Source organism: Cercospora kikuchii (genome assembly GCF_019650295.1).
Source record: "Cercospora kikuchii DNA, contig_00001, whole genome shotgun sequence".
Lineage (NCBI taxonomy): Eukaryota > Fungi > Ascomycota > Dothideomycetes > Mycosphaerellales > Mycosphaerellaceae > Cercospora > Cercospora kikuchii.
In genome coordinates this window covers 1,601,373-1,624,723 of record NW_025408582.1, presented here as the reverse complement: position 1 = coordinate 1,624,723, position 23,351 = coordinate 1,601,373, and the positions used below count along the sequence as shown (strand labels likewise).

The 23,351-nt window shown below is 52.8% G+C and overlaps 10 protein-coding genes across 12 annotated transcripts; 2 read left to right on the top strand and 8 right to left on the bottom strand.

Moving 5' to 3' along the window:
- Nucleotides 1-1,709: 1,709 nt before the first annotated feature.
- Nucleotides 1,710-2,549, bottom strand: CKM354_000057900 (uncharacterized protein; the record flags this gene model as incomplete). The annotated part of the gene is made up of 1 exon (XM_044795671.1): nt 1,710-2,549. The coding sequence occupies one exon, from the start codon at nt 2,547-2,549 to the stop codon at nt 1,710-1,712; it is 840 nt and encodes a 279-aa protein (XP_044651606.1).
- Nucleotides 2,550-3,179: 630 nt separating this feature from the next.
- CKM354_000057800 (uncharacterized protein) lies at nt 3,180-3,831 on the bottom strand (the record flags this gene model as incomplete). Its single annotated transcript, XM_044795670.1, has 2 exons — nt 3,180-3,667; nt 3,720-3,831. 2 exons carry the CDS (start codon nt 3,829-3,831, stop codon nt 3,180-3,182), a joined length of 600 nt encoding a protein of 199 aa, XP_044651605.1.
- Nucleotides 3,832-4,417: 586 nt separating this feature from the next.
- On the top strand, nt 4,418-6,778 carry CKM354_000057700 (uncharacterized protein; the record flags this gene model as incomplete). Its single annotated transcript, XM_044795669.1, has 1 exon — nt 4,418-6,778. One exon carries the CDS (start codon nt 4,418-4,420, stop codon nt 6,776-6,778), a length of 2,361 nt encoding a protein of 786 aa, XP_044651604.1.
- Nucleotides 6,779-7,372: 594 nt separating this feature from the next.
- CKM354_000057600 (uncharacterized protein) lies at nt 7,373-8,592 on the top strand (the record flags this gene model as incomplete). Its single annotated transcript, XM_044795668.1, has 3 exons — nt 7,373-7,751; nt 7,808-8,153; nt 8,205-8,592. The coding sequence occupies 3 exons, from the start codon at nt 7,373-7,375 to the stop codon at nt 8,590-8,592; spliced, it is 1,113 nt and encodes a 370-aa protein (XP_044651603.1).
- A 31-nt stretch (nt 8,593-8,623) lies between these two features.
- CKM354_000057500 (uncharacterized protein) lies at nt 8,624-9,664 on the bottom strand (the record flags this gene model as incomplete). Its single annotated transcript, XM_044795667.1, has 1 exon — nt 8,624-9,664. The coding sequence occupies one exon, from the start codon at nt 9,662-9,664 to the stop codon at nt 8,624-8,626; it is 1,041 nt and encodes a 346-aa protein (XP_044651602.1).
- An 853-nt stretch (nt 9,665-10,517) lies between these two features.
- CKM354_000057400 (uncharacterized protein) lies at nt 10,518-13,105 on the bottom strand (the record flags this gene model as incomplete). Its single annotated transcript, XM_044795666.1, has 2 exons — nt 10,518-11,545; nt 11,596-13,105. The coding sequence occupies 2 exons, from the start codon at nt 13,103-13,105 to the stop codon at nt 10,518-10,520; spliced, it is 2,538 nt and encodes an 845-aa protein (XP_044651601.1).
- Nucleotides 13,106-14,024: 919 nt separating this feature from the next.
- On the bottom strand, nt 14,025-15,168 carry CKM354_000057300 (uncharacterized protein; the record flags this gene model as incomplete). 2 transcript variants are annotated; one of them, XM_044795664.1, is made up of 3 exons in its annotated part: nt 14,025-14,834; nt 14,878-14,949; nt 15,007-15,168. In XM_044795664.1, the coding sequence occupies 3 exons, from the start codon at nt 15,166-15,168 to the stop codon at nt 14,025-14,027; spliced, it is 1,044 nt and encodes a 347-aa protein (XP_044651599.1). The 2 variants fall into 2 exon arrangements, with proteins under 2 accessions (XP_044651599.1, XP_044651600.1); XM_044795665.1 differs by having other exon boundaries at nt 14,025-14,828.
- A 182-nt stretch (nt 15,169-15,350) lies between these two features.
- On the bottom strand, nt 15,351-18,423 carry CKM354_000057200 (uncharacterized protein; the record flags this gene model as incomplete). Its single annotated transcript, XM_044795663.1, has 2 exons — nt 15,351-17,339; nt 17,389-18,423. The coding sequence occupies 2 exons, from the start codon at nt 18,421-18,423 to the stop codon at nt 15,351-15,353; spliced, it is 3,024 nt and encodes a 1,007-aa protein (XP_044651598.1).
- Nucleotides 18,424-19,024: 601 nt separating this feature from the next.
- Nucleotides 19,025-20,157, bottom strand: CKM354_000057100 (uncharacterized protein; the record flags this gene model as incomplete). Its single annotated transcript, XM_044795662.1, has 2 exons — nt 19,025-19,337; nt 19,391-20,157. The coding sequence occupies 2 exons, from the start codon at nt 20,155-20,157 to the stop codon at nt 19,025-19,027; spliced, it is 1,080 nt and encodes a 359-aa protein (XP_044651597.1).
- Nucleotides 20,158-20,862: 705 nt separating this feature from the next.
- CKM354_000057000 (uncharacterized protein) lies at nt 20,863-23,325 on the bottom strand (the record flags this gene model as incomplete). Of its 2 annotated transcripts, XM_044795660.1 has the most annotated exons (4): nt 20,863-21,085; nt 21,330-22,274; nt 22,341-22,888; nt 22,939-23,325. In XM_044795660.1, the coding sequence occupies 4 exons, from the start codon at nt 23,323-23,325 to the stop codon at nt 20,863-20,865; spliced, it is 2,103 nt and encodes a 700-aa protein (XP_044651595.1). The 2 variants fall into 2 exon arrangements, with proteins under 2 accessions (XP_044651595.1, XP_044651596.1); XM_044795661.1 differs by lacking the exon at nt 20,863-21,085 and having other exon boundaries at nt 21,326-22,274.
- Nucleotides 23,326-23,351: the final 26 nt, after the last annotated feature.

Below are 23,351 nucleotides of genomic sequence, written 5' to 3'. Positions count from 1 at the left end.
GGCCAAAGACTTCTGGTGATGACTCAATAGATGAGTTGGGAGTGACTTCTGAGATGATCCAGAACACATCCTTTGCTTCAAGGTGATCCTGCAGCAAGCTGAACCATTGTCTCCAGTTTTCTTTGCATAGTACTGGTGCAGCTCTTCTCTTGCCAATTCCACTTGCTGAATCCATTTCTGCAAAATCAAACAAACAAATCCAAACTCCAGAAACACAAGCTCTTTCAGTCTGATTGGCAGCTTCTGGATTTCTGCCTTCCCTGTTTGCTGAGACTCTTCTCTCTTAGCTGAGGCTTCCAAGGACTCTTCTCTCTTGGGGGAGTTGGTTAGGTTCTTGGGTGGAGAACCTCCAAAAGATCCACCTTCTCAGAAGGGCACTGCTAGCCAGTTCTGAGGTATTGGCAGTACTTGGTGCTTGGACCCAGTCTTATCCTTTTGGGTGCTGCAATCCAAGGCTTATCCTTTCCTCTTTACACTCCTTTGGTATGCTTCTCTTTCAAAGCAGAGTGTGCCTCACTAGGCTTTTCTCTGTCTTACCTGCCCTTTGGGAACTTCTGGTCTGCAACCAGGATCTTCCAAAGCTTCTAGGCAGTGCAGATGGGATGTGCCTCCAGTCTCCCTTGTGCTCTTTTCCTGCTTCTCTGACACTGTTGATACTGCAGGTCCTGCAAGAGGTGACAGGTGTCACTTTGAGGATGAGAAGGCTAACTCTTACTACCTAGGGCCTCTCTGCAAACCCGGGCTCATAACCTGTCGAGTTATGTGGTCGGCAGGTCGGATCGTAAGGCGTATAGCGCAGTAGAAGTAGAGGCGATAGGTAGGAACCAACCGAGTTGATTGTGTTAGTTAGTTACAGGTTGCATCTCACTCCTGAGATAGGGCATCAGCTTAGTCATGTGACCTAGCGTCACATGACCTATGTCACCTGATATGCTGTCCCAAAGTGTCTCTCAGAATGTCCAACTGGACTGCACTTTCCAACAAAAATCAATATATCAACCCTCTTCCCATACTTCCCTTCCTCCTTTCTGCTCTCTACAACTTCCTCGAAATCATCCTCCAATCAATCACACCTGAACCCCAATCTCAACGAACAACTCTCTCATCAGCTCTGACCATGCCGGAAACAACAAGGCAACCAACAAGCTACAGTGGCAGTAGCAGCAGTGGAATGACATGCACTGCTGGTCCTAGCGACGCTTGGAAAAAAAACCCCCGGGCCAATGCCGACGAAACAAAGTTCGACTTCCCCAGCAGACCTTGCTGCAAAGGCTGCAACGGCTTCGATGAACAAGAAGGGCGCGGAGTGGGCTGCGAAGTCGAAGTAAGATGTGTTGGAGCAATGGCTGTGGACGATGGGCGGTCAGGTCTATTGTTGTCAGTCGCTCCTTGAGCTGCTTTACCAAGAGTGTGGTGGTCGGATTTGTAGCATTTAGCTGAACGAATGAATGATTGAAGCAGACCGGTTGTGCATGTTTAGCGAGTCGTAATTATGTATGTCATGTGTAGCGCAATGCTCGCAAGCTACCATAAGCAGCTCTGCAACGGTGGTCTCCAAAACCACGATCAAGCCTTCCCACGCGGAGAATAGTCAAACATGACGAGAACCTTTCTCGACATGTGACATTCATGTCCTGCGGCGTAGAAGAGCCAACGCCACAACCAGAAAGGCTCGTATCTTTGGCCCCTCTCCACTTTGTGCGTCCATCCTACTTCTCGTTCTCAAGTACCTCTTGTATACATTTCTGCAATTCACCCGAGTTTCCTGCATCCTCCCAGCAGCACGAGAAACTACCACCAATCTTGAGGATCTGACTGACATCCACATTGTGGTTGGTGAACCCGTTCTTCAGCGTACGAAGCAGCGGCGCACAGTTCTCAACGAGATCCCTGATCCTAGGCGTCTTTGGATCATCGTAGGGACAGAACTCATCATGAAAAAAATCGATTCTTCGAAGATCCGTAGCCACAGCAGCTAGCTTCACCATCGCAGACTTGACCGTGGACTTAATGTATCCTTTCGGGCTGATGATGACATGCCGCAGATGTTGAGCACGCATACCGATGGAGTCGAGGAAGTGGTCGAGTGCCGTGGTGGTCTTGAACGTGAAAGTATTACTGCCGTATAGGACTGCCGTCGCTTCAAGGTAGATTGCCTTATCGAGGAAAATAATGGCGTTCTCGATAGGAGGCGCATCGACCCACTCGCCTTTCGCCTTGTCGTATACTTGGAATCGCCCGTTGTGATGGTGGTTATAGTTTCGTGTGTGGCCTGCGTTGACGATTTCTCGGCCGTGCTTCGAACCGCTACGAAGCTCGAGTCTGATCGGCTCAGGTTTTACGAGAGCATGTTTGTAAATTTCGACTCGAGCCTCGGAGGGCAAGTCGCGTAAACGGAAGGGTTTTGCTTCAAGAGTCGAAATGGCACTGGTCGCGTTGGCTGAGGGTAGAGTCAGACCTGTAGTGGCCGTCTGTGAGTTTCTGGGGGCGTCGACCCCAACCCTGTGACGAATCCTCGTGGTGCATATAGGCCGTCGCTTGACCCTCATCGTTGCGGCATCCACCAATCACATAGACATCGGACCCGGACAATGAAGATCTAGTGATGTGCCAACATCAATGTCGAGTGTTGGAGAGGATAACAGTAAGATCTGAAAGAGCGGCGTGAGAAAAAGGCTTCTTTGCTTGTGACATCGATACTGAAGGGTGAATGCTCTGTGGCTTCTCCTTTCACGCCCGGGCATTCTACTCCCACTCTAGGCGCTCGCAAAGAGCAAACGGACTTTCACATGTGTGGTTGCAGCAGTCCAGGTCGTGTTCATGTCGTCCAAGATTTCTAGCGTTTCGAGCCGCTTCCTTGTAATGTAGACTCAGTGCGCTGGTTCTCTGAAAAGTCGTACACGGAAGTCCTGAAAATGGTTCAAAGCGACCAGTGAGCAAGAGTCCGCGAGGAAGCTGGACAAAGCTTCAGAAGACCGGCATCAGGAGTCCAACGTCTGACACGCAACGAATTCTTTTCTGAATCATCAACGGACTCCATAGGAGATGGCGTGGAGGATCTAGCCTGCCCTTCTGTTATGCCTGCAAGGTTAATCGGTCATCTCCAGATCCATGGCCAGTCATCGCAATATAATTCCGCAGAACAGTTGTATAAAAGTCGTGCACGTCCAAGCCTCACGTCACGTCTCGCCCATCAACCTCTTGACCTTCTCCAACAGCGGCTGACTCTCGCGACCTAGCTTCCTCTGGCCATTCTTGCCTCCCGTCCTAGCCTTCGCCATTGCTTTCCTAAACTTTTCGCGCTCGTCAATCTTCTGTTCCCTCTGCCGCTGTGCCTCTTCGCGGGCTTTTCGCCTTTCTTCAGCCTCTGCCTTTCTCTGCTGTGCCTCTTCGTACTCTTTGCTGAAAGGTGCATGTTTTGGCCTGCGCCTCCGTTCCCGTCGCTGTGTTCGCTCCTGCTCGGGTTCTTCCTCCTGGTCCATCAAGACTTGTCGGTCAGGATGCGGCGCTACACTTGGCTCTTCTTCTTGTTGCTCAATTTCTGCTGCCATGGAGGCTGGGATAGGAATGCTCTCTTCCTGCTCAGGCACTTTCCCCTGCTTCTTCAGCTTTCCGTACTCCTTTCGTATCTTCGCCTTCTCGATCAAGTCGGCCTTGATTTTTTGCACTACTTCCTGTCAGTTCTCCGCTAGCTTTTGGCGGGCGACACACGAGTCTACCTTTTCGACGGTGGACGCCATCCGGCAAGTTCGCAGGCCCGACCTGAAAGCCTTTCTTGGGACGCTTCTTCTCGCCGCCATCGTCGCCATCTCGTTTCCTCTTTTCCGACATCTTTGCGGCTTGTTATCGCGGTACCTAATTGGTACTGCAGGGCAAGCGTGAAATCGATGTCGGAAGTCGGGAAAATCGTCGTTCGCCTGGATAAGGCCCCACATGGATCGATCCGGAGACGATAAGCGTGCGAGGCCGAAAGTCAAATGACGCGAGATGAACCATGTGATACTCGTTTGGCTGATGACTCGGCGTGGCAGCAGAGGAGGGGAGATAGGAGCCGGAGGGGAAACGGTCGTTCTTGCTTGCTCTTTCCCATTCCCTCACAGTCGACCCAGTTGCAGAAGCGACGCCCCGCAGCCATTCAGGTGCGGCAGCAAGGTGGACGTCACGCTGGAGCACTCCTTTGTCACCAACACCGCCGCACGGAAGTCGACCACCTGAAACACCCACGCGCACTTCCAATCACCTCAGACGCCGTTCCCATACCTCTCTCGCCACGTCAGACATGATCATAGTGGCACGCCCACAATAAGCCCAAGCCCGCGAGAGTCACACCCTGAATCATCTTGCAAACCTGCAAACTCCCACTTGCCTTGTGACGACGTGAAGTGCTCGGGGCCAGACTGGTGGCTCCGAGCGAGGAATGGCCGTGAATAATGGATGCCCTGGATGCCAGCCACAGCCCGGGCAGATGTCGTCTCGGAGCAGCGGCGAGCAGGAGAGGAGCAGTACGGTGAAGGCGAGGGCGGTGAGCCCAGACAATGGCACCGCGAATCCGAACATCTTCAATCCATACTACACCGGACGACCACGGACACCGGCCAACGGGAGCAAGTCCAGCACGCTGGATCGGCAGGAGCTGATCAGGAGGATCAAGAGCGGCTCCAGGCCGTCTTCGCCTGAGCTCGAACGACCCGCTTCGAGCGAGTACAGTAGGATCATTAGGATCAAGAGCAGGGAATCTCGTCCGACTTCGCCTGAGCCCGAGAGGCCGGTGTCGAGTGGCTTGGAGTGGAAGCGCAGGTCGCCGGTGCCTTTCTCCTCGCTGGCAAACGCTCAAGATGTGCGACCAAACTCCCCAGAACCACAGCAGGACAATTTGGCATTGGGCTTGCAGATCGAGAGACCGCGATCCGCTCTTCACCGCGGCGACTTCAGGGAGCAAAGTCAACCGTCCGAGCAATTCAACGCTCAGACACCTATCAAAGAAGAGTCACATACTGTGCTCTCGACTTCGCCTGTTGTGCCATGGCATCCGGCGTTTCCAGCAACATATAGACCACTTCGCCGAGAGCAAGACGAAACTCGTGCTGAGCACGCCATTCCGATTCCTCGCCCCGAACGACACCGTACTGTCTCAAACGCTTCACTTGCTGCAAACTTCGTCTACAAGCCACCCACCAGCCCACTCGTGCAATCATCGCGGCCTGACACGCCTGAGCCGCCGACTTCTGAAGACCCGCGAAGTCCAGAGAAAAGTCGTCGGCATACTTTTTCGCCACGCTCGTTCAACCACTTCCAATCAGCGCTCAACTACCCGACTGTAGCTCGAGTTGCACCACCCTTGCGATCAGAAAAATCATTTCCGTACCAAGCCCTCCAGCCCAGTCGATCCGTCAATCCCACATCGCCTTACGCCAGTCTACCACATACCCCACGAGTAGGGCAGAGACGACCATCTGTCTCTGAATTGCCCCTTCTCCATGCGCCCCTAGTTGGCTCGTACGAAGAGTCGATACTCCGAGGTCGTATGTCTACTACGCCATCGAAGCCTCTTAATTTCATGGCGCAAATCGGTGTGCTTGGAAAAGGAAATTGCAAGTCAAATTTGAGATGTCCTCCTCACGTACAGATACCTTTTCCCGCAGTATTTTACAGCTATGGTGCCGCAAGCAAGACGCCAGCCATCGACCAGCCCAGTCCTTATGTCGGCCTCGTAGACCTGGAGAATGGCCTACCCAGTGCTGAACAGCCCAGAGACAGAAGACGAGAGAGGGTACAAGCCTCACATAGTAATAACGGCAGTCGTGCTAGCTCGCCAAATGGTTCTGGACCCGACACAGCAACGCGCCGAAGGCGCACCAAGCAGAAGCGTCGTTCCGGTTCACCCAGAGCACCGCCAGGTGGCAGTTATCGCATACCTCAGCAAGGCCAGCTGCAGATTGTGCTTAAGAATCCCAACAAAACTGCTGTCAAGCTCTTCCTCGTGCCCTACGACCTCTCCGATATGGAACCAGGTCAGAAGACCTTCATACGTCAGCGCAGCTACTCGGCTGGGCCCATCATCGATATGCCACTCACTTCGCGTGCCAACTACGGCACCGATAGGCCAGAAGCTGCACTGAGCCCGACTGGAGATCCCAACGATAAACCCATGTTACGATATTTGATCCATTTGCATATCTGCTGCCCTTCCAAAGGAAGATTTTTTTTGTACAAATCAGTTCGCGTTGTGTTTGCGAATCGAGTGCCCGACGGCAAAGAGAAACTGCGAAACGAAATCCAGATGCCAGAACCCCGTTACAGTGCGTACAAAGCTGGCAGGGAATCAAATGTTGGCAGCACGACTTGTACACCTGCGCAAGATAACGCGCGACGACGGAGCGCTCTCGATCCTGCAATAACAGAGTCGAGATGGGCACCTCCACCGTATATTGCACAATCCATGCCAAATACCGAACCGACGGCACAGCAGCAATACGATGTGCCGACACCGACACTACCGCGACAATTCACCACATTGCCAACTTTGCTGTCACGACCTTCGAGTCGAAGTTTCAGCGATAACATGGATCTGGATTCTGGCTCACAAGGCACACGTTCACCTTTGTCACCAGCATCCACACAGGGAGATGAGATGAGGCGAAGCATTCCAAAGCTGGACGACCCTTTCACGTTCGAACGAGACCGTAGCCGGGAGAGAAGGAGTGGTAATGGAAACAATGAAAGCCTCATAGCGAGGAGACTAATGGATCTGGCATTTCAGAAACAGCGTGGGCTGTGATCGTGGCATCCGTTTACATTAAGCATATTAGCGAGGCGTTGGAGGTGTCAACTAGACTGCGATTTTCTTTCGACCTTTGTCGGGACTCTTGAAATAGACCTGCACAGCATTGGCAGAACGATACTCTGCTCTACATATCAAACTCAATGAACAACGACTCGGCCCAGTACTTCGGCAAACCCATCGATCGGTCAAGCAAGCAACACACATTCGCTGATCTATCTCGGCCAGGAAGGATCACAATATCAGCGATGTTGCATGATCAGTGATCATGTCCGGCTAAGCACTCTTTGGAATGACCATGGTCGTGATCGTCATCGGGAAAAGCCACAACTGCAGATCAGCATAAAAGCATCGTAGCGTCGAAGCTTCGAAGCAGCGAATGCCGCCCACGAAAATAACCGACCGTTCGAAATAGGAAGTGAAGTGCATTGAAGGTACAATAACTACATGATGACGATTCGGTGATGTGCGAAAATTAGCGTCTACCCTGCGGCTGTTACCCAGCAACTTTCCACAAATTGACGATATAGCTCCACTTCCGTCCTCTTCTTTTGATGTATTGCCGTCGATCTTCTCATCCTTGCTATTGCAATGCATTCCACAGCTCTCACCGCAGCACTTACGCTGCTGGCGTTCAATGCGAATGCACATCCAATCGTTGATGAACTGGGCGAACAGGAGCTATCGGCGAGGCAAGCCAATCGCTTTAGCTTCTTCCCACTCAAGACCCCTCTGACCGGTCCTTGCGATCTCGAACATGGACCGGATGGAGCTTTGTGGGGTGAAGGCATTCTTGCGAACAATATCTTCCGTATCGACCCGAACACGGGTCTAGTGGAAGAGTATCCAATTCCTTTCACCACGCCTATTTCGAATGAAACAATACCCATCCCCACAATCTTGGGTCAGCGAGCGGCCTTTTCGTGCGCTATTCGAAGAGGTGCAGATGGAAATTTGTACGCCGCAAATGGTAAGAATCGCACATGCAAATCGAGGTCCATGAGCTGACTACGAATTGCTGAACAGGAATTCGGAACCAACTTGTTCGCATCAATCCGGGAACACGAAAAATTGACGTCTTGCAGCCGCCTGGTACTGGGGCGATTGGTAATCTACAGCCTTTCAACGACTTGTACACATCCAAGGATGCCATGTGGTACACCCAGACGACGGGCAATGTATTCCAGAAATTCGACTACGAGACCGAAACTTGGGAGACCTACAACGTCCCCACGCCAGCCTCTTTGCCGCTTGGACTTTACGTGGCTTCGGACAACAAGGTCTATGTGGCCGAAGTGCTAGCGAATAAGATCTTGGTGCTCGATCGAGAGAAAAATGAAATCAATGAGTATCCGATTCCGGAGCCATTGCAGTAAGCTCACGTCTTCCCTCCAATTGTTCAAGCACTGACTGAGATACGTAGAATGCCAACAGTGATCCGTGCCGAGCGCAATGGCTGGGTCTATTTTGCCCTCTTCACTGGAAATGGCATCGGTCGCATCAATATGAAGACACACAAGATCGAGATCTTCCACACCAACAAGCTCGCTCCTCTTGGTGCAGAGGATACCATCGACAAGTACGGTGGCGTATATTCGAGCTTCTTCAACGTCAATGGTCTTGCGAGACTCAACACCGATACCCTGAAGTTCAGCTATATCAACTTCCCGCGATCGATCAACCTTCCATTGTTGGATGTGCCGCCATATGTCGATGTTGCAGTGAACTATGGTCCTGGCGATGCTGTCTGGTTTACCGACGTGAGCGGCAATCGTGTTGGTCGATATGACATTAGTGGACTGTACGGCTGAGCATCGTAGTCCATAGCGAGAGCAACACCAACTAAGTCACTCGCGCAATGACTTCTCCGTGCATCATGGCGAATGCAGCATCCTCATCTTCAATCCAGTCTTTCCAAGCCAGGGCCCACTTCTCCAACGTCTCGTATGATACGCCCAGTTCCATGGCGCGCTCAGCGAAAAGTCCTTGCGTACACCTTCCAGGCCAATGCCCACCATACTCCCTCCTACCCTCAGGAGAATCATATGAAGTGACATTCGTCGAGGTCAGGATCTCCTTGTCATTGACTCCAGCCTCCTTTAACCAGCCTTTCAATCTCCTTCCAGCGTCTGCGGTCCCTCCATTGCCCTCATGCACTTTGATGATCGTTCGAAAACACTCTTGCAATTCACTATAATCACCATCGGGCCAGAATCTCCCACTTCTCAGGTCGCCCTCTCTCAAACAGATCGCTCCACCCTTTTTCGCCATCTCAACTATCTTCTTCAATCCTTCCACCGGCTCACTCAGATGTACCACAACCTGATGCGTATATATAACATCGAATTTCCCACTCGTGCTCCCTGTCAAATGCTCATCTCCGTTGCTCTTCAAGCACGACTCAAGATCAAATACATTCCCTTTCACAAACTCCACATTCTTCACTCCACGCCTCTCCGCATATACTTTCGCGCTCTCCAACATCGCAGCAGAAACATCAAGCCCAATGACACGTGCTTCGGGAAACATGTCCGCAACATCAACAGTAATTTCTCCCGAGCCGCATCCAACATCCAAGATCCGCAGCCTATCACTCATCTCGTCGTCCTTCACATCAGTCCGCTTCGCTCGAGCAAGCTCAGAGATCGTCGGAATCATATACCCGCAATGTGTTTCGGCTTTAGTCTTCTTGCCTCTCGGTCCAGGCTCCAGTGGTTCTTTGCCAATTTCCTCATCATTCCAATGCAACGCACTTTTCGCCTTGAAATACCTCGTATACTCCTCCTGCAATTCCTTCTCACTTCTCGGCCATCCATCACCAACATTTCCACCCCAGTGGTCCGAGCTATGGTTGTTCTTGGCATTCGAACACAAATTTCCCATTCTCGCTAGAATCTGGCATCCGAGCGCAGCGAAAAGGCGTCGTTACACAGCATACGCAAGCCTTAAAATGTGGAGTTCACGAGTGAATAATGATATCTGATGTTCGTGATAATTCTTGTACGTTTGCTCTCGATACTGCTTCGCGGTCGTGAATGGTGATGCCTGATGTCAATCATACTAGCCGCTGATCCACCCGAGACATGGTGCCAGCGAGAGACGAGACATCTCCCTAAGGATACTGATAAGGTGACATGGCATCGCTGTTGATGAAGTCATGAAATGGAGCTGAAGACAGCATGAGGCTGGGTGTCCGGGATATCGAGGAAAGAGAAACTCTAATCGCTCCATCATTGCTTGGCTAATTTTGCTGGAGGTGAGAACTCTGTTCCTTTCGCTACCAGATCCATAACACCCCTGCACTTCATGTGCCACCCTATGAAGTCAAGAGAGTTCGAACATTGGGTCAGGACAAGTGCGTTTAAAATGTCCATATATGTTGATTGACTATACATGTTAAAGTCTTCGCGTCCCTACTGATCAGACAGTAGCGCGAACGGTAATTGTACAGTGAACCATGCGTGGACTGAACAACTGTGTGTGATCAGCATGCTCTGTACTGGTATGCTCCCAGCCTTTCCCGATCCCATCGTCTCCGAATCAAAGCGCCTAGCTTACGGCCGCTGAGCCCAGATGTCTCATCGAGATGTTGCCCCCTTCACAACATTGCTTAGTACACATATGCGCTGACCATCCACGAATAAAACCTGCGCGGCATAGAAATGTGCACCGTACAAATGTGCGCCTCGATCAAAGCAGTGGTAACATGTCGAACATTGTTTCCAAGCGAGCAAGACTATGCATTGCAACCATGCATGAGTGTGTTCTTCGGCCATTGGTAGCCGGCGTCCTTCCAGGACGTATGGTTCGCGTTGCGGTAGGCTTCAGGGTGCCGCGCGATATATTCCGTGGTCGGGTATCCTTTCGGGTCGCAGGTCACCTCATGACCCGAGTCGGCGTCGGTGTTCTGATACCACCGGACGTAGTCAACACGCATAATAGTTGGGAACCTGAGGTTGGCTTGGTCGATGGCGACCCAACTATGGGAAAAGCCAAGATTCAAGATCATCGACAATGGTTCTTCGGCGATGAGTCGCTGCTGGATATTGCCATTCGGCCCAATGGCTCGACCATCAAAACCCATCATCTCGTCGTCAGCCACGAACCAGGTAACGTGAGCATCCTCGCCACTCCCGGGCTCATATTCGAACGCGAACTTCTGGAACGCCTTGCCGTCGTACCAGTCGTTGTTGAGCATAGTCACAGTCGATATGGCTTGTTGAAAGGGCCCGCCAGTGTAGGTGTTGACCATACTGAAGTTGTACTCTGGTATCTCCATGAAGTCGTAGTTGGGGTAGTAGAACAGATCGAATGGCGCCACCTGATATGACTGTGTGGCAACCCCCAAATTGAGACTGCCCCAGTCCGCACTGACTTCGATGATATCGATTTCAGGCGCACCGCGGCCAGTCCCAGGTGATGGATGATCTTCATTGTGACAAGTACAGCTCGGCAAACGTTGCCCGGGTAAGAAGCTGATGCCATCCGGTGATGACTGGTTTGGGGTGATGCCGACATCGCAGTCGCTGTAGGTATATGGCCACATACCGTCAGTCGATGCGAGATAGCCAGGTCTTCCGAGATTGCCCATGGTCCAGACACCCGGCCACAGGCCGTGGATTCCAGCAGGTCCTGGCAAGCTGACCGAAACTTCAAAGACGCCCCCTTTGAAGCACAGCTGATTCCAAGAATTCAGCATGCCTGATCTGTAGTCGAGGTCATGGTTGCGAAAGGCATCAAGTTGAAGCTGTAAAGTGCCATCACCTTCCTTTCCGTTAGTTTGCTCAAAAGCGACACCATACACAATTACTCACCTGTGTTGACAGCATCCGGGTCATACCATTCGAGGTCTTTGGTGGCTCCGTACCAGATGTCGGGTGCAAACCAGTACGGATCGTCACCCTCGTAAAAGGTCCTGTTCTTTGCATTGAATTCGTCACTGAAAACAAGCTTCAAAGTATCACCATTGACACTTTGACGTGTCATTGCTGAAGCTGGGGTGTCTGGATCAATGAGGCCACGCCTCATGTTCTTGAACAACGGGTATACCTCGTCATTGACATGAGCCCAAGGCTCTGGTTTCGTGTGGCCCGGCATTTGGTCCAGCGGAGTTTCGTACGTGTATGGTATGAGGTTCGTCCCAAGGAACGATACAACGGGCAAGACAATGAAGATTGTGCAGAGCCCGGTGAGCAAGAAAAGAATGCCGATAGTGTTGACGATATTCTCTCTTGAGAAGCGTTCCCGCAGCGTGAGTTTGTACCTTCGATCATCATCCCATGCAGGCATGTGCATATCGTCATCATCCTCTTTTTCATCCATGTAAAGTACGTACGGAGCGCCGAGTCGATCATCCACGAAGTGGGGTATGAAGGCCGCTTTCTCGGGGTCTGCGTTGTGAATGAAGGTCGGCGTCGCCGCTCGAGCGATGGCCGTTGGAGCTGCTGCGGTGACAGCGTCTGCGGATTCTGCATCCGGTCGGTCAGATGTCGGTGTATCCTCATTGGTCTCTCGAAGTGAAGCGAGTGACACGCGGTGGTTGTCTTTGAAGGGGTTCGACTGCACCGACGATCGATTCGACAGCTCTGCGGATGATTTTGTCTTGGCGGGCGCAAGGTGGTGGTCGGACAAGCCAAATGTCGGTAATCGTACTGCTGGCGGAGCACATGCAGGCAGGTCTTGCTGAGAAGTATTCGCCGAGTTCGATCTGGTAGCGAATGGATTGTAGTAGTGCGTATAATCTGCTCCGAGATCTTGCACAGCTCTGGGAGTGGGATGTGACAATGTTGAATACGACCCCTGATGTGCCATCTCTGTAGCCGAGACAGCTTGTCGCGGAGGTGTTTGCGGTTGATCGTATGATACATCTTCTGTGGCGGGTATCAGGGCCACGTTTCGATAAGGTATTGACAGCCCTTCGGACGAGCTGGCTGTGCTCGAGCCGCTATTCTTTCGCACACCCGACTCTGCAGTGGTCTTCGAGGCGACGGGACCCAGAGGGGAAGGTATAGGCGGAGCATATGGCGAAAGGCCTGAGTGTTGCCGTCGTGGCTCGGGTCGAGGACCATCCAATGGCGCAGCTTGTGCTGTTGAAACCTTCGTCCGCCCGTTGCTGGACCTTCGGCCTTCTCGAGAGGCTTCTCGCGAACTGGGGCGTAAGGCCTCGCGCAACGACTGTGCAGAGGCTTGAGCGTTGAGGTTGGTGGCAGACCGGCCAGCCTGTTGGACTTGCCTGTCGTCGCTGCCGTCCAATGTCCGTTGTGGCCCCCGCAGTGTTGGTTGTAGGTGATGCTTGGCCAGTTTACGGGTTTGCGAGGGTGCCATCGCTTGTAAGCGAATGAACTAAGATCCCTCCAAGGCCATACGATGTTGCTGAGCGGACGGCGGGCGGTGCTGCGTTCGAGTCGACGGCTACAGGTACGCCATGTGCATGAGCGACGCGACGCCTTCGGGTTACCGAGCAACTGCGGTCTGGCGGCAGGCAGGTGGCACTCGCGCACGGGGCGAAGGCAGGAGGCAGGCGGCAGGCGTGGGCGGATGTCTGCAAGTCGAGTTCTTCTGATTTCAATTGATGCAACAGCTTCAGCTCTGCAGCATTGGAAATGCGAGTCGGACAAAAGCTGCTTCTCGATGTCGTGATGAAGGTCGATCGCGGTGGCGGTAGCGAGTGTGAGGGCGTCAAACGAGCGACTAAGGTAAGGACCTCGAAGATGTTGAACTTCAAAGTCGACGACGAGGCAAGCTGGCGATCGCACGCGGTGTGGGCGACCTTGCCGTGTTTATCCTGCACCTCAATTGCCCGCAGTGCGCAACGCGGATTGCTGCATTGAAGCTGCAGGAACGCGACTGCCGCGTGCAGCGCGTGAAATTAGAAGCGACGACACGTGGGATCCCCTGTTTTCCGTCAACAAATTGAACAGTCCAGAGTTGCGCGACAGCCGACTTACATGTACGTGGAGCCAGAAGTGCAAGTGAATGTGAAGAGGATCTGTAGTGGCACACGCATCGACTCCTGATCCAGTCTGTGTTCGCGAACTCTTGAAGAAGCGCAACAGGGCCGATGTCCCCTGCACTGCATTTGCCTTCGAAGATCCGCATTCGCTACATGTAGTGCTATCCTTCAGGAGCCTCTCGCAGCCAAGAATATCATATTGTCTCCCATGCGGCCAATCTTGGGTGACCACTCTTCATGTGCACGACTGTGAAGTAGCCGACCACTTGCTCCTCGCCATCCTGAGCAGCCCTAGCCTTCGACACCGACCGACTTGGCGATCAAGTCGCGGAAGTCCTTCTGCGACTCTTCGCATTCAGTCTTGAAATCCTCGCAGTTGCACGTCTTCTCACTGGCAGCCAGGCTCGAGATACCGATAGACTTGAGCCAGCAGAATTTGCATTCGGGAATCAAGCGGACCAGCTCTAGAACTCCTGGTAACCCGTCTTGAGCCTTGCGCGACTTGTGAAAGGAAGTCATCATGGTCTTGCAGTCCGCGGCGAACGTGGCGGTACTCACGCTAGACTTGCGAGCTTCGCCGCTGACATCACGGAAGTGAAATGTCAGCGACCGTAGACCTTTTGCTTCTCGTAACTTGAAGAAGAGCGTTCGAGCTTTGGACTTCTGGTACGATCCTCGTTGGAAGGCTACGTCGCGGAGCAGGCTTAGCATCGTCCCAATGCTTTCGAGAAAGATCTGGCAGGTCCTGAAGTCGGGAAAGTCGAAAACATTGCTATACAGGGTGGAGACTGCTTCATCCTTGATCTGTTTGTTGACTGCCAGAAGCCCGAGGGCACTTGCTGGTTTGTTCACCCAGGTCTTGGTAGTCTGGTCAAAGCGAGCCGGGGTGTCCAACAAGCGACGGCAACTGATTGCACGAAGGCCGTTCTTTTTCGTCGGAAAGAGCTTGATCTTCATGCTGCGAGAATCCTTGAAACACTCATTGTAGATCATTTGACGAATCTCTGCTGGCAGTTCCAGGAACGGGAAGTGTTCAGTAGAAGGCTCGAGCAACAAGACATGCCGTCCCTTGAGAGGGCCTTCGGTAATTGTGAGCTGCGTCTGTCAGCGTGAGCACGAGAATCCAAAGGCTATGGCCACTCACTGGTTTGAGCCTGAAAGCATCCGCGTGCTTGACAGTGATATCTTGGACGTAGTTGCCCGACTTTGAGTCGTACTAGGCACGTCAGTAGGTGATCGTGGTGATCAGTTGGGATATTCAATGAGAACGTACACTTGAGAGCTCTGAGAGATACGCATTGTTGGGTCTTGATGTTGCCGTTTCCCAGTCCTCGAAGCCCGGATGTGTGGCCTCAGCAGCTGCAGCAGCTGCTACGGGTGTAGTCGTCTGTGCCGCCATCGGGCTGGTGACGTCGCGGCTTTCCTGCGTGGGCATTGTGTTGAAGCCGTCTGGTGTGAGTAAAACAGAGCTCGTCGACGTGCCCGGAGAAGAACTTGAAGTGCGGGAGCGGGAGTGTAGAGTCAAGTGAACAGTGAACAGTGAACAGGCAGTCGCTGCAATCACGCGCACTTGAGGAAGGCGCATCCGGGCGCGTTCGTGACACTTCGCTCTCCCATTCACTCCAAGTTGAATTTGTCCTTGAGGAATTGCTTCACCTGCGCATTGCCACCCTTCCCCACATTTTCTCCCAAGCCCATGACCTTCAGCCCTTCAAGGCTTCGGGCTCTGCTCAACGCCACATATTCCTGTCCCTCCTCGAAACTTCGCCCAAGATCAACTACCACTCGGTTGAGCGTCATGCCTTGAGATTTGTGAATTGTCATAGCCCATGCCGCAATCAGCGGAATCTGTGTTCTTGCTAGCAAAGTGTATGGCTTCTCGTCCCCCAGCTCATTGACCTGGCAGTCCGCGTAGACAGTCCTCCGTATGCCATTGTCAAACTCCACGATCGGCCACATCTTGTTCTGATTGCGAGGCTGCAGAATGAAATCTTTGATCTGACCTTGTCGGAGCTCGGCGTATTCACCTCGCAATTCTCCTTGCACCATGCTCTCGGATGGCTCTGGCGAAGTGTCTCTGCCATATCGAGACTTCTTGCCGCTAGAGCGTGAGAACGACGTGAGTCTTCCACCACCTTCCCGTACTGCCGCTTTGGGGAGCTTTGACTCGGCGTACGGCTCAAATCCGATCACTCTTCCTTGGCTTCCATTTACCAAGCCGTTCGCGATATCGAGATTTACGAGTAGCACAACAAGCATGCCCGCCTTGAATTCCACAAGGGTGTCCAGGCGATGTTCACGCAAAGCTTCGAGCGAGTTGTCTACCGCCGAGCGTCGACCTTTTTCGCGAAGATTGCCGTGTGTTTCGTTCCAGCTGAAGTAGTCCAGACAACAAAACTCCCGCTTGGCGGTTTTGAGCCTGTCGAACTCGGTCTGGTTTATCCGCCTGACCTCTTCTCGCGTCGGAAACAGCTTGACGGCATTCTTGACATCGCAGGGATGGTCCAGTAGGAGTTGACGATCAGCGTTCGTGAGCTGCTTTCCGATCCTCAGCTTCTGAAGAATGCCGATGAAGACTTCATCGCTTTGGCGATGAATGTTGGTCAGGTTGACGTGCTTGAACTTGCACTCTTCCCAGACGGCGCTTCGAAAAGCCCATTTGTCGTCATCGTTGCAGTCTCCATGCAGTGGACATCGATAAAGTGTCTCTCCTCGTGGCCCCACTTTCCTGAATTGTTCCCTGCCACAGGTCATGCAAAATTGAAATGGCTTCACAGGAGGCAGCTGACAAAAGTCGCCTGTAACAACCAGCTGCACGCCACCGAATGGCAAGTCCCTTCCGCGAGCTGCCTGCATAATTTTGCTGAGCCTTGTGAGAAGGTGGTTTTCGACCATGCTAACTTCATCAATGACCAGGACGTCCGTGTCCCTGAACCTTTTCGAAACAAACTTGCCATGTGCTGCTCTGACAAGTTCATCAAGTGGTCGTTTCATGTGCCCAGGAGTCCATCCTGCATATGTCCAAGTTGTAGACCCGTTGATATCCAAAGCCGCCTTGCCCGTCGGGGCTATGATCCTGACCGTCTTACCAAGTTCGCGAAGACGCGGCACAAACGCTTTCAATACAGTAGATTTACCGCAGCCGGCCGAACCCGTATAGAAAACATTCTTTCCAGCCAAAATGGCATCTACAACTTCCTGCTGCTCACCGCACAATTGAGGCTCGGATTGAGGTGGAGGTGGCGGTGGCGGTTGCGCTTGTGCCACTGCGGGTGACATTTGTTGTGGCGGCGAGCTCGAAGTGAGGTCAACGACTGGCGGCATAGGTCTGAGATTCGCGAGAACCGCTCCCGCGATCTGACGGTGTTGAGCTGCTTCGTCCGGCACCATTTTAGTTTCGGCTTTCAGGTTGACTGCGCTTGTATTCTGGGGGTTCGCCGCAGGAAGGTCAAATACTTTCAAACAGGCGTAGTCTCGAAGGCCTGCTTCACGCACAAGCTCTGCGGCACTCAACCTCTGACCCTCAAAGTGAAGGCAAACTGCTTGTGTGGCAGGAATTTCGAATTCCTTCCTGGCTACTGTGATGATCTTTTCGAAGGTTGTGTTCTGAATACGTCAGTCTGGATTCATCAGTCCAAGCCATGCGCAACCTCACCATGGATGCTTTGCACCTGTAGTCCGGCTTTCCTTGCCTCCTCACAATGAGCTTGATTCCATTCGAAGAAGATACAGCTAATTTGTCTGCAACTGTGGCTGCAGGTAGCTCGGCTTCCATTTTCAGTTTAACGAGCGGGTGAGCAGGAGCGGTGGGTTGCTTAAACGGAAGCTGCGAAGCGCTTTCTACCGAACTAGCACTCATGTCCTGCAGCTTTGCTTTTCTCGCCTTCTTTCGAGGCACGGAAATGTCTTCATCGGCCGTCCTCGCACGTATGGAGGCAATCTTGGCCTGAAGCCCAGCGGCTTGTTCCTCCAATGCGTTTTCATCGTCAGAATCGCTCTCAGGTAGGAATGATGAAACGCCGCTTGCTTGCATGTGGTCTTCCCGTTTACGCTTGTCAGTTGTCGCCGGTGCCAGTTCCTTGCGAGACGGCAGGTTTGATGAGGCCTGCGCTAAGGGCATTCTCTGAACGGCCGGCGTGTTGGCAGCAGATAGCGGCGGGTCCCAAGTGTTCGATACAGCAGTAGTTATTTCGGCTATCTTGTGCGCAGGGTGTTGGCTCAACTTATGCTGCAAAATATTGATCATTGAGCCATTGACATGCAAGCGGAGTTTGATTGCCCTGTCTGAGGGCAAATGTGAGGTCTCAACGCCATGTGATGCGCTCCACCGGAGGTCCAGAACCTGAATGGCTTGCCGGACATGTAGGTCTGTAAGCATCCAGCGCAATTGCTCCTCATCGTCCAAGGTAAAAGACCTTTGGATTAATTGCGCACCTTCCCGCACAAGAATTTCGAAGTTGTTGCTCGTTGCGCCGCAATGTCCGGCAAGCTGTTCCACCATGAGATGTGTGACCGTCGAGTCAATGGCATTTTGCTGACACCTTTGCAATATTTCGTTGTAGTCCTGGTTCAATATGCGGAGATACGCTGCACCCGTGGGTGAAAGCCATTTGGGCCCATGCCCATGCGATGCGTATAGAAATACAGAGTCAGCAGCCGGTGCTGTCAAGTGCTGGTATCCAGACATCATCAATCAACAGATCTTCGCTTGCACCATCTCGTGGTGGAGCACAGAAGGCGTGTCGACTCGCCGTGGAGACAATATCCTGAGCGACTCGGTGGATATGCGACCAAATGCACGAATTCCCAGCTCGATCTCACTGATCAGTGCAGCGTCAACCAAAGCTCGGTAGAATAATGCTGTCTCAAGACCGCGGTCGAGTGCAGTAGACGCGAAGTGAGAACGCGAAGCGCGTTTTCCGAGTTTCAGCCGGGGTGGGCGGAGCTGGGCCCGCAGAGGATCATTCGCCCCTGAACCTGGATCGTCAAGGTGCCAAAAATGATGGCTTTCAGTATAATTATTTTCAATTCTGACCCTTAGGCCTTTTCAGCTGTATAGGGTGTTCCCAATCGCTACTTAATCTTATACCAATCCCAAGTAGCGCCGCGCTTATGCTTGTCCCAATGCATCCAATATATACAAAAGAGCTGCAGCTCAGAACGCTCAGGGTATCAAATCCTCCCAAACGCCAGATCATCATTCATCAGTCATCAAAGGCTCTCTCGCCGAGGCAAAGCAGGTTTCCATTTCGTCTCTTGGGCAGTGCGAGGCGGAGGCGTCGCAAGGCATGCTAGTACTCTAGCCGCAGCTTCTCCACTACCCTCAAAACACTGATGCTGAAACACAAGAGCCATGCCACTAGGCTGATCAGTAGCACTCCACTTAGAGCTTTCTGTTTGTAGCAAATTTCTGCGTTGTTAGGGCATGTCTTCGGTATTTGAAGTGGTATGTCGCCAATGATTTGCGTTCCTTGCTCGTAACACGCCCAGCTGGAATCTGCTAGGGCGCTGAAGGCCAGGGAAAGATTTGAGGCGGAGAAGACGATGAAATAGAGATCGCAGAGCAGTAACAGCGTCTTAGCAGCCACTGAACGCAACCCGAGACTAGGAGCATATTAGCCAACAAGCCGTGTGCCGTTATGCACTTTCGTACTCACGGTTTCGATGTATATTCATCCCATGTTATGTATCCAATGTAAGGTATTGCGAAAGCTGGTACAATGATGCCCATATACGTCGAGGCGCGGGGAGCACACTGATTAAAGCGGTCATTGTCCCTGTTGACTCTGTTCACGGTTCGTAGTATAGTGGCCGCAACCCCCAAAGCGCCGCAGGAGAATGCCAGGACCACAAGACGGAAGACCAAGGGCACGAAAGCGTTCTTAAGCAGTAGACGCCAGAAAAATCGTACACTTCTTTCCTGTCTCTCCGGGCTGATCAACCATTTTCCTCGGAAAAGCAGGCCTCGAAACCCACGCGGTCTCTTATTGTCCAGATGTATTTCGTCTTCCTCCTCCCATCCTCTATCATAGATGGGCACATTTTCTCGCATCCACGATGCGCTTCTGACTATCCCTTGGCCGCGGTGTTCCCTGGGGTTTGGCCCCGATTGCATAAATGGTATCCATCGCACTTGGTGTTCTGCTATGGGAGCAGACAACAGTCCCGGCTCTGCATCCCGATATCCGTCAAGTTTGCGTCCAGGTTGGTATTTCGTGGGAACCTTGTAATGTCGCGTGTTGGGTAGTGTAGGCGCTGGCTCTATAAAGGGCGCCTGCTCATCGTTGGCGTGTATCCATGGCGGCAAAGAGCCGGGCTGATGCGGATCGACGGTTTCGGCGGTTGATGTGGAAGCGTGCGATGTGGATGTCGTCGGCTGGTATGGGTTACTGGTAAGGAGCGTGGCGCGTTGTGACATCTGCATGGCGGTCGGACGCAAGAAGAGAGGAAGAAGGAGAAGGGAAGGAAGTCGCCGGAATCACCACCGCCCAGGCATGCGCGCGCAGTGGGGAGTGGACATGAAGGTGCAGGAGGTGGTGGAGCCCGGAGGCGGAACTCAGCAGATTGCAATAATGAAGCTGGGGTTCGCGATGACGCTCTGCACGCACCCAGCCACGCTGCAGCTGTGCGTCTGGTGTTCCCAAAACCTGGCCCGAAGCGCGCCTCGCACGGCGATTTGAGAGCACCGCAGCCTGGGCGAAGCTGGGCGCGTCCATCTCTTTCCCGCCGCACTCCATCGACAACACCATCGACGTGGACGTGCAGGGAACAGCTTGCTTATTCACCTTGCACGAGACCGCTTTCGGTTCCGAGATCGATTATCACAAGACCACAGATATGCTTAAATGATACGCATACACTGGCGGAATCCCAAGGTCATCCGGCTCAACCGAAAATGTCTCACCAACGCGCCAACCCTTGCGCCGCGACGCGCTGGCTTTGCAGCAAGCGGACAACCACTCGTGGGAGCACTGCTCAAAGACCTGCAATGGTTCTCAATGCCAGAAGTTTCATCCCTGCTCATATATCGTACTGCATACTATCGGCAATCGTATTCTACAATCGGCGTCAATCCTCATCACGGTCATCCAGCATGATCCCTCTTCCCAGCTGGCGCCACACACAACTTTCAGCTCAAGATCAGATGCCAAGCAGAGCCCGTCTGCCCGTATGAGATACTTCGCGTATCTCCGTTCTGGTCACGGCGATCACGCCTCTCCTTCACGCTCTTCGTCCTGGTAGCGTAATAACGTCCGCTCTTGGTCCTGTTAAGAGGCGGTCGTGCATTCACAGCTTCATTCGTCGTCGGTGGCGTCGGGGGCGGGCTGGCAAGTGTCGTATCGTAATAGTCCCTGGCATGCTATCAGTTCCACGCTCACTCCATCCGCACGGATGAATTGAGTAGGTGACTGGAACACCATTCAAAACAGGACATGGTCGAGCGCGTAGAATCCTGCCTCCACTACGGGACAGCAGGATGGCGGACTGGCATCACCTCAGTGGTGGACTGGCATCGCCTGAGCAGCTGGCAGGTCGCTTGAGCGCATCCACTTTCCAGCGTGGGTTTGTCGAGGGCAATGGGTTGAGAGGTCTTACCATCCACCTCTGCCCTCCTCTGCAATTTTCCCACTAACATCACGCCGCCTGGATTGAGTTTCTGATCCAAACACATTCATATCGGCAATGTCCGCTCCAGTCCTGGAGATGACTCTCGTGCCCTGCTTCTGCTGGGCTGGAGCCTTGAAGTGCGGGAATGCACCACTCTGATTTCCACGGACACCGCGAGTTGCGGCAGCCAAGTCACCATATTGCTTTCTGCTTGGGGTGTTGTTTTTCGATCGCCCACCACTGACCATACTCGAGGTCATCAATGAAGGTGCCGATTCGGAGTACACTGATGAAGCGACAGTGCCTTGCGAAGCTACAGTGAGTTGTCGAGCAACACCGATCTCGGTAGGATCATAATTCTCCTTGTCCTCCTGCGTAAGAGCTTTGCCCAGCTCGCTTTCTGGCACAGGCGGGGTTGGAGGATTCATCTTCAAAGGCTGCACTTGCTGTTGATGTGGCTCAAACGAGTCCGCTCGCTGCAGCTCGACGTTCGGTAGCTTTGGTTCGCGGGAATGAGCAGTGAGAGGTCGGTCGCTGGCATGCGCACGCGGTGTGCCAAGGTCTGCTACGTCCCCGTCAGGCAGCACGTACCAGTTGTCATTCAGCAGACCGGCCTTCTGTTGTGTCCGAACAGCGTCGCGTGATGGGGCGGATGTATACCGCTCTGGCGTGCCTTGGTTCGCAAGAGGACGATCTGTGTATCCAGGAATCGGTGGGACATCTTCAATGTACATCGGGACGCCATGCTCGGCCGGAGATACCACGGTACCAGCTCGCGAACGATGACCAGAGCCAGCCACAGATACGCGTGAACTGCGAGCAGATTGTGGACCTGGATGATAAGTGACTTCATCATATTGTTGCTTGGAGAAACGAGCAGAATCAGGGTTATGAGGCGAGTATGCCTGATTTGAATCCGTTCTGCTGTGGCCCCTAATAGAAGAAGATCACGCAGTCAGCATAAGAAATGTGTATGTCTTTTGGGGACACAACACTTACCATGGAATGACTCTCGCTTCGGGATCCTTAACCATAGACGAGCGAGAAGCGTTCATAGTGCTACCACTGTAGTACCCTGACTTCCTCTCGGACATATCTGACGAGACAGACGAGATCGTCATTTCGGAGTTCTTGTGCTTGTGTTTCATCGACCTCCGGCGACTGCTGCCAGTCAAGTTATCCTCAAGCGGATTCATGTCTGGAGGCAGGTTCGCGATCTTCCGGAACATGATGATCAAGTAAATGTCGAGAAGGATGCTGATCAGGTGCAGTCCTCCCACAACTATGCTTGCGATGAAGGTCACATAAATGACAGTCGAGGTTGCAAAATTAGTGCTGAAGAAGCTCGTCCATCGGTCCTTCTCAGTAGGCTGCATGCTGTAGTTTTGGTTGGAGTATAAGGCGATGAAGACGTAGAACGGAATTAGTCCTACGTCCATGAACAGCGCGAAGAAGTGGTAGCTGCTGCTGCTATTCGGCGTGCGCCCCTTTGCTGGCCGGAGAAGGTGATAGATGGCGTACATGCTGATGACCACGTCCCATGCAGGCTACCACAATAGTCAGTATGTAACGGCAACGCAAGCTGGGATTGACTGACAGCAATCCGTATGATCCAACCCGGCCCATCATTGGCCATCTTCAAACAGATGACGCAGACCAGGAGACCCAGGGCCCCAATTTCCTGCAATATTCGAAACGCAAACTGTACCCATCTTGTCCCAATGATCTTGCCCTTTGTGTTGGAAGGCAGTGGCTCGTGATGCACTTCAGGGTTGTTGACCACCATATAGCTGTCCGGGTGCTGGTTGAAGTTGATTAATGGACGTCCATCCTGTTGAGAGAGTTTCTTCTGTCTTTCCGCTCGTTCAGCGAATGCTTGATAGTGAGCTTGAGTGGCCGCTCGCGGGTTAAAGTCGGAATATGGATAGGCGATTGATGTTCGTGAGCCTTCTAGTTGGCCATAGAGGTAGGGCTGTTGGACCATGATGACGGCGAGCTGCTGTGCAACAA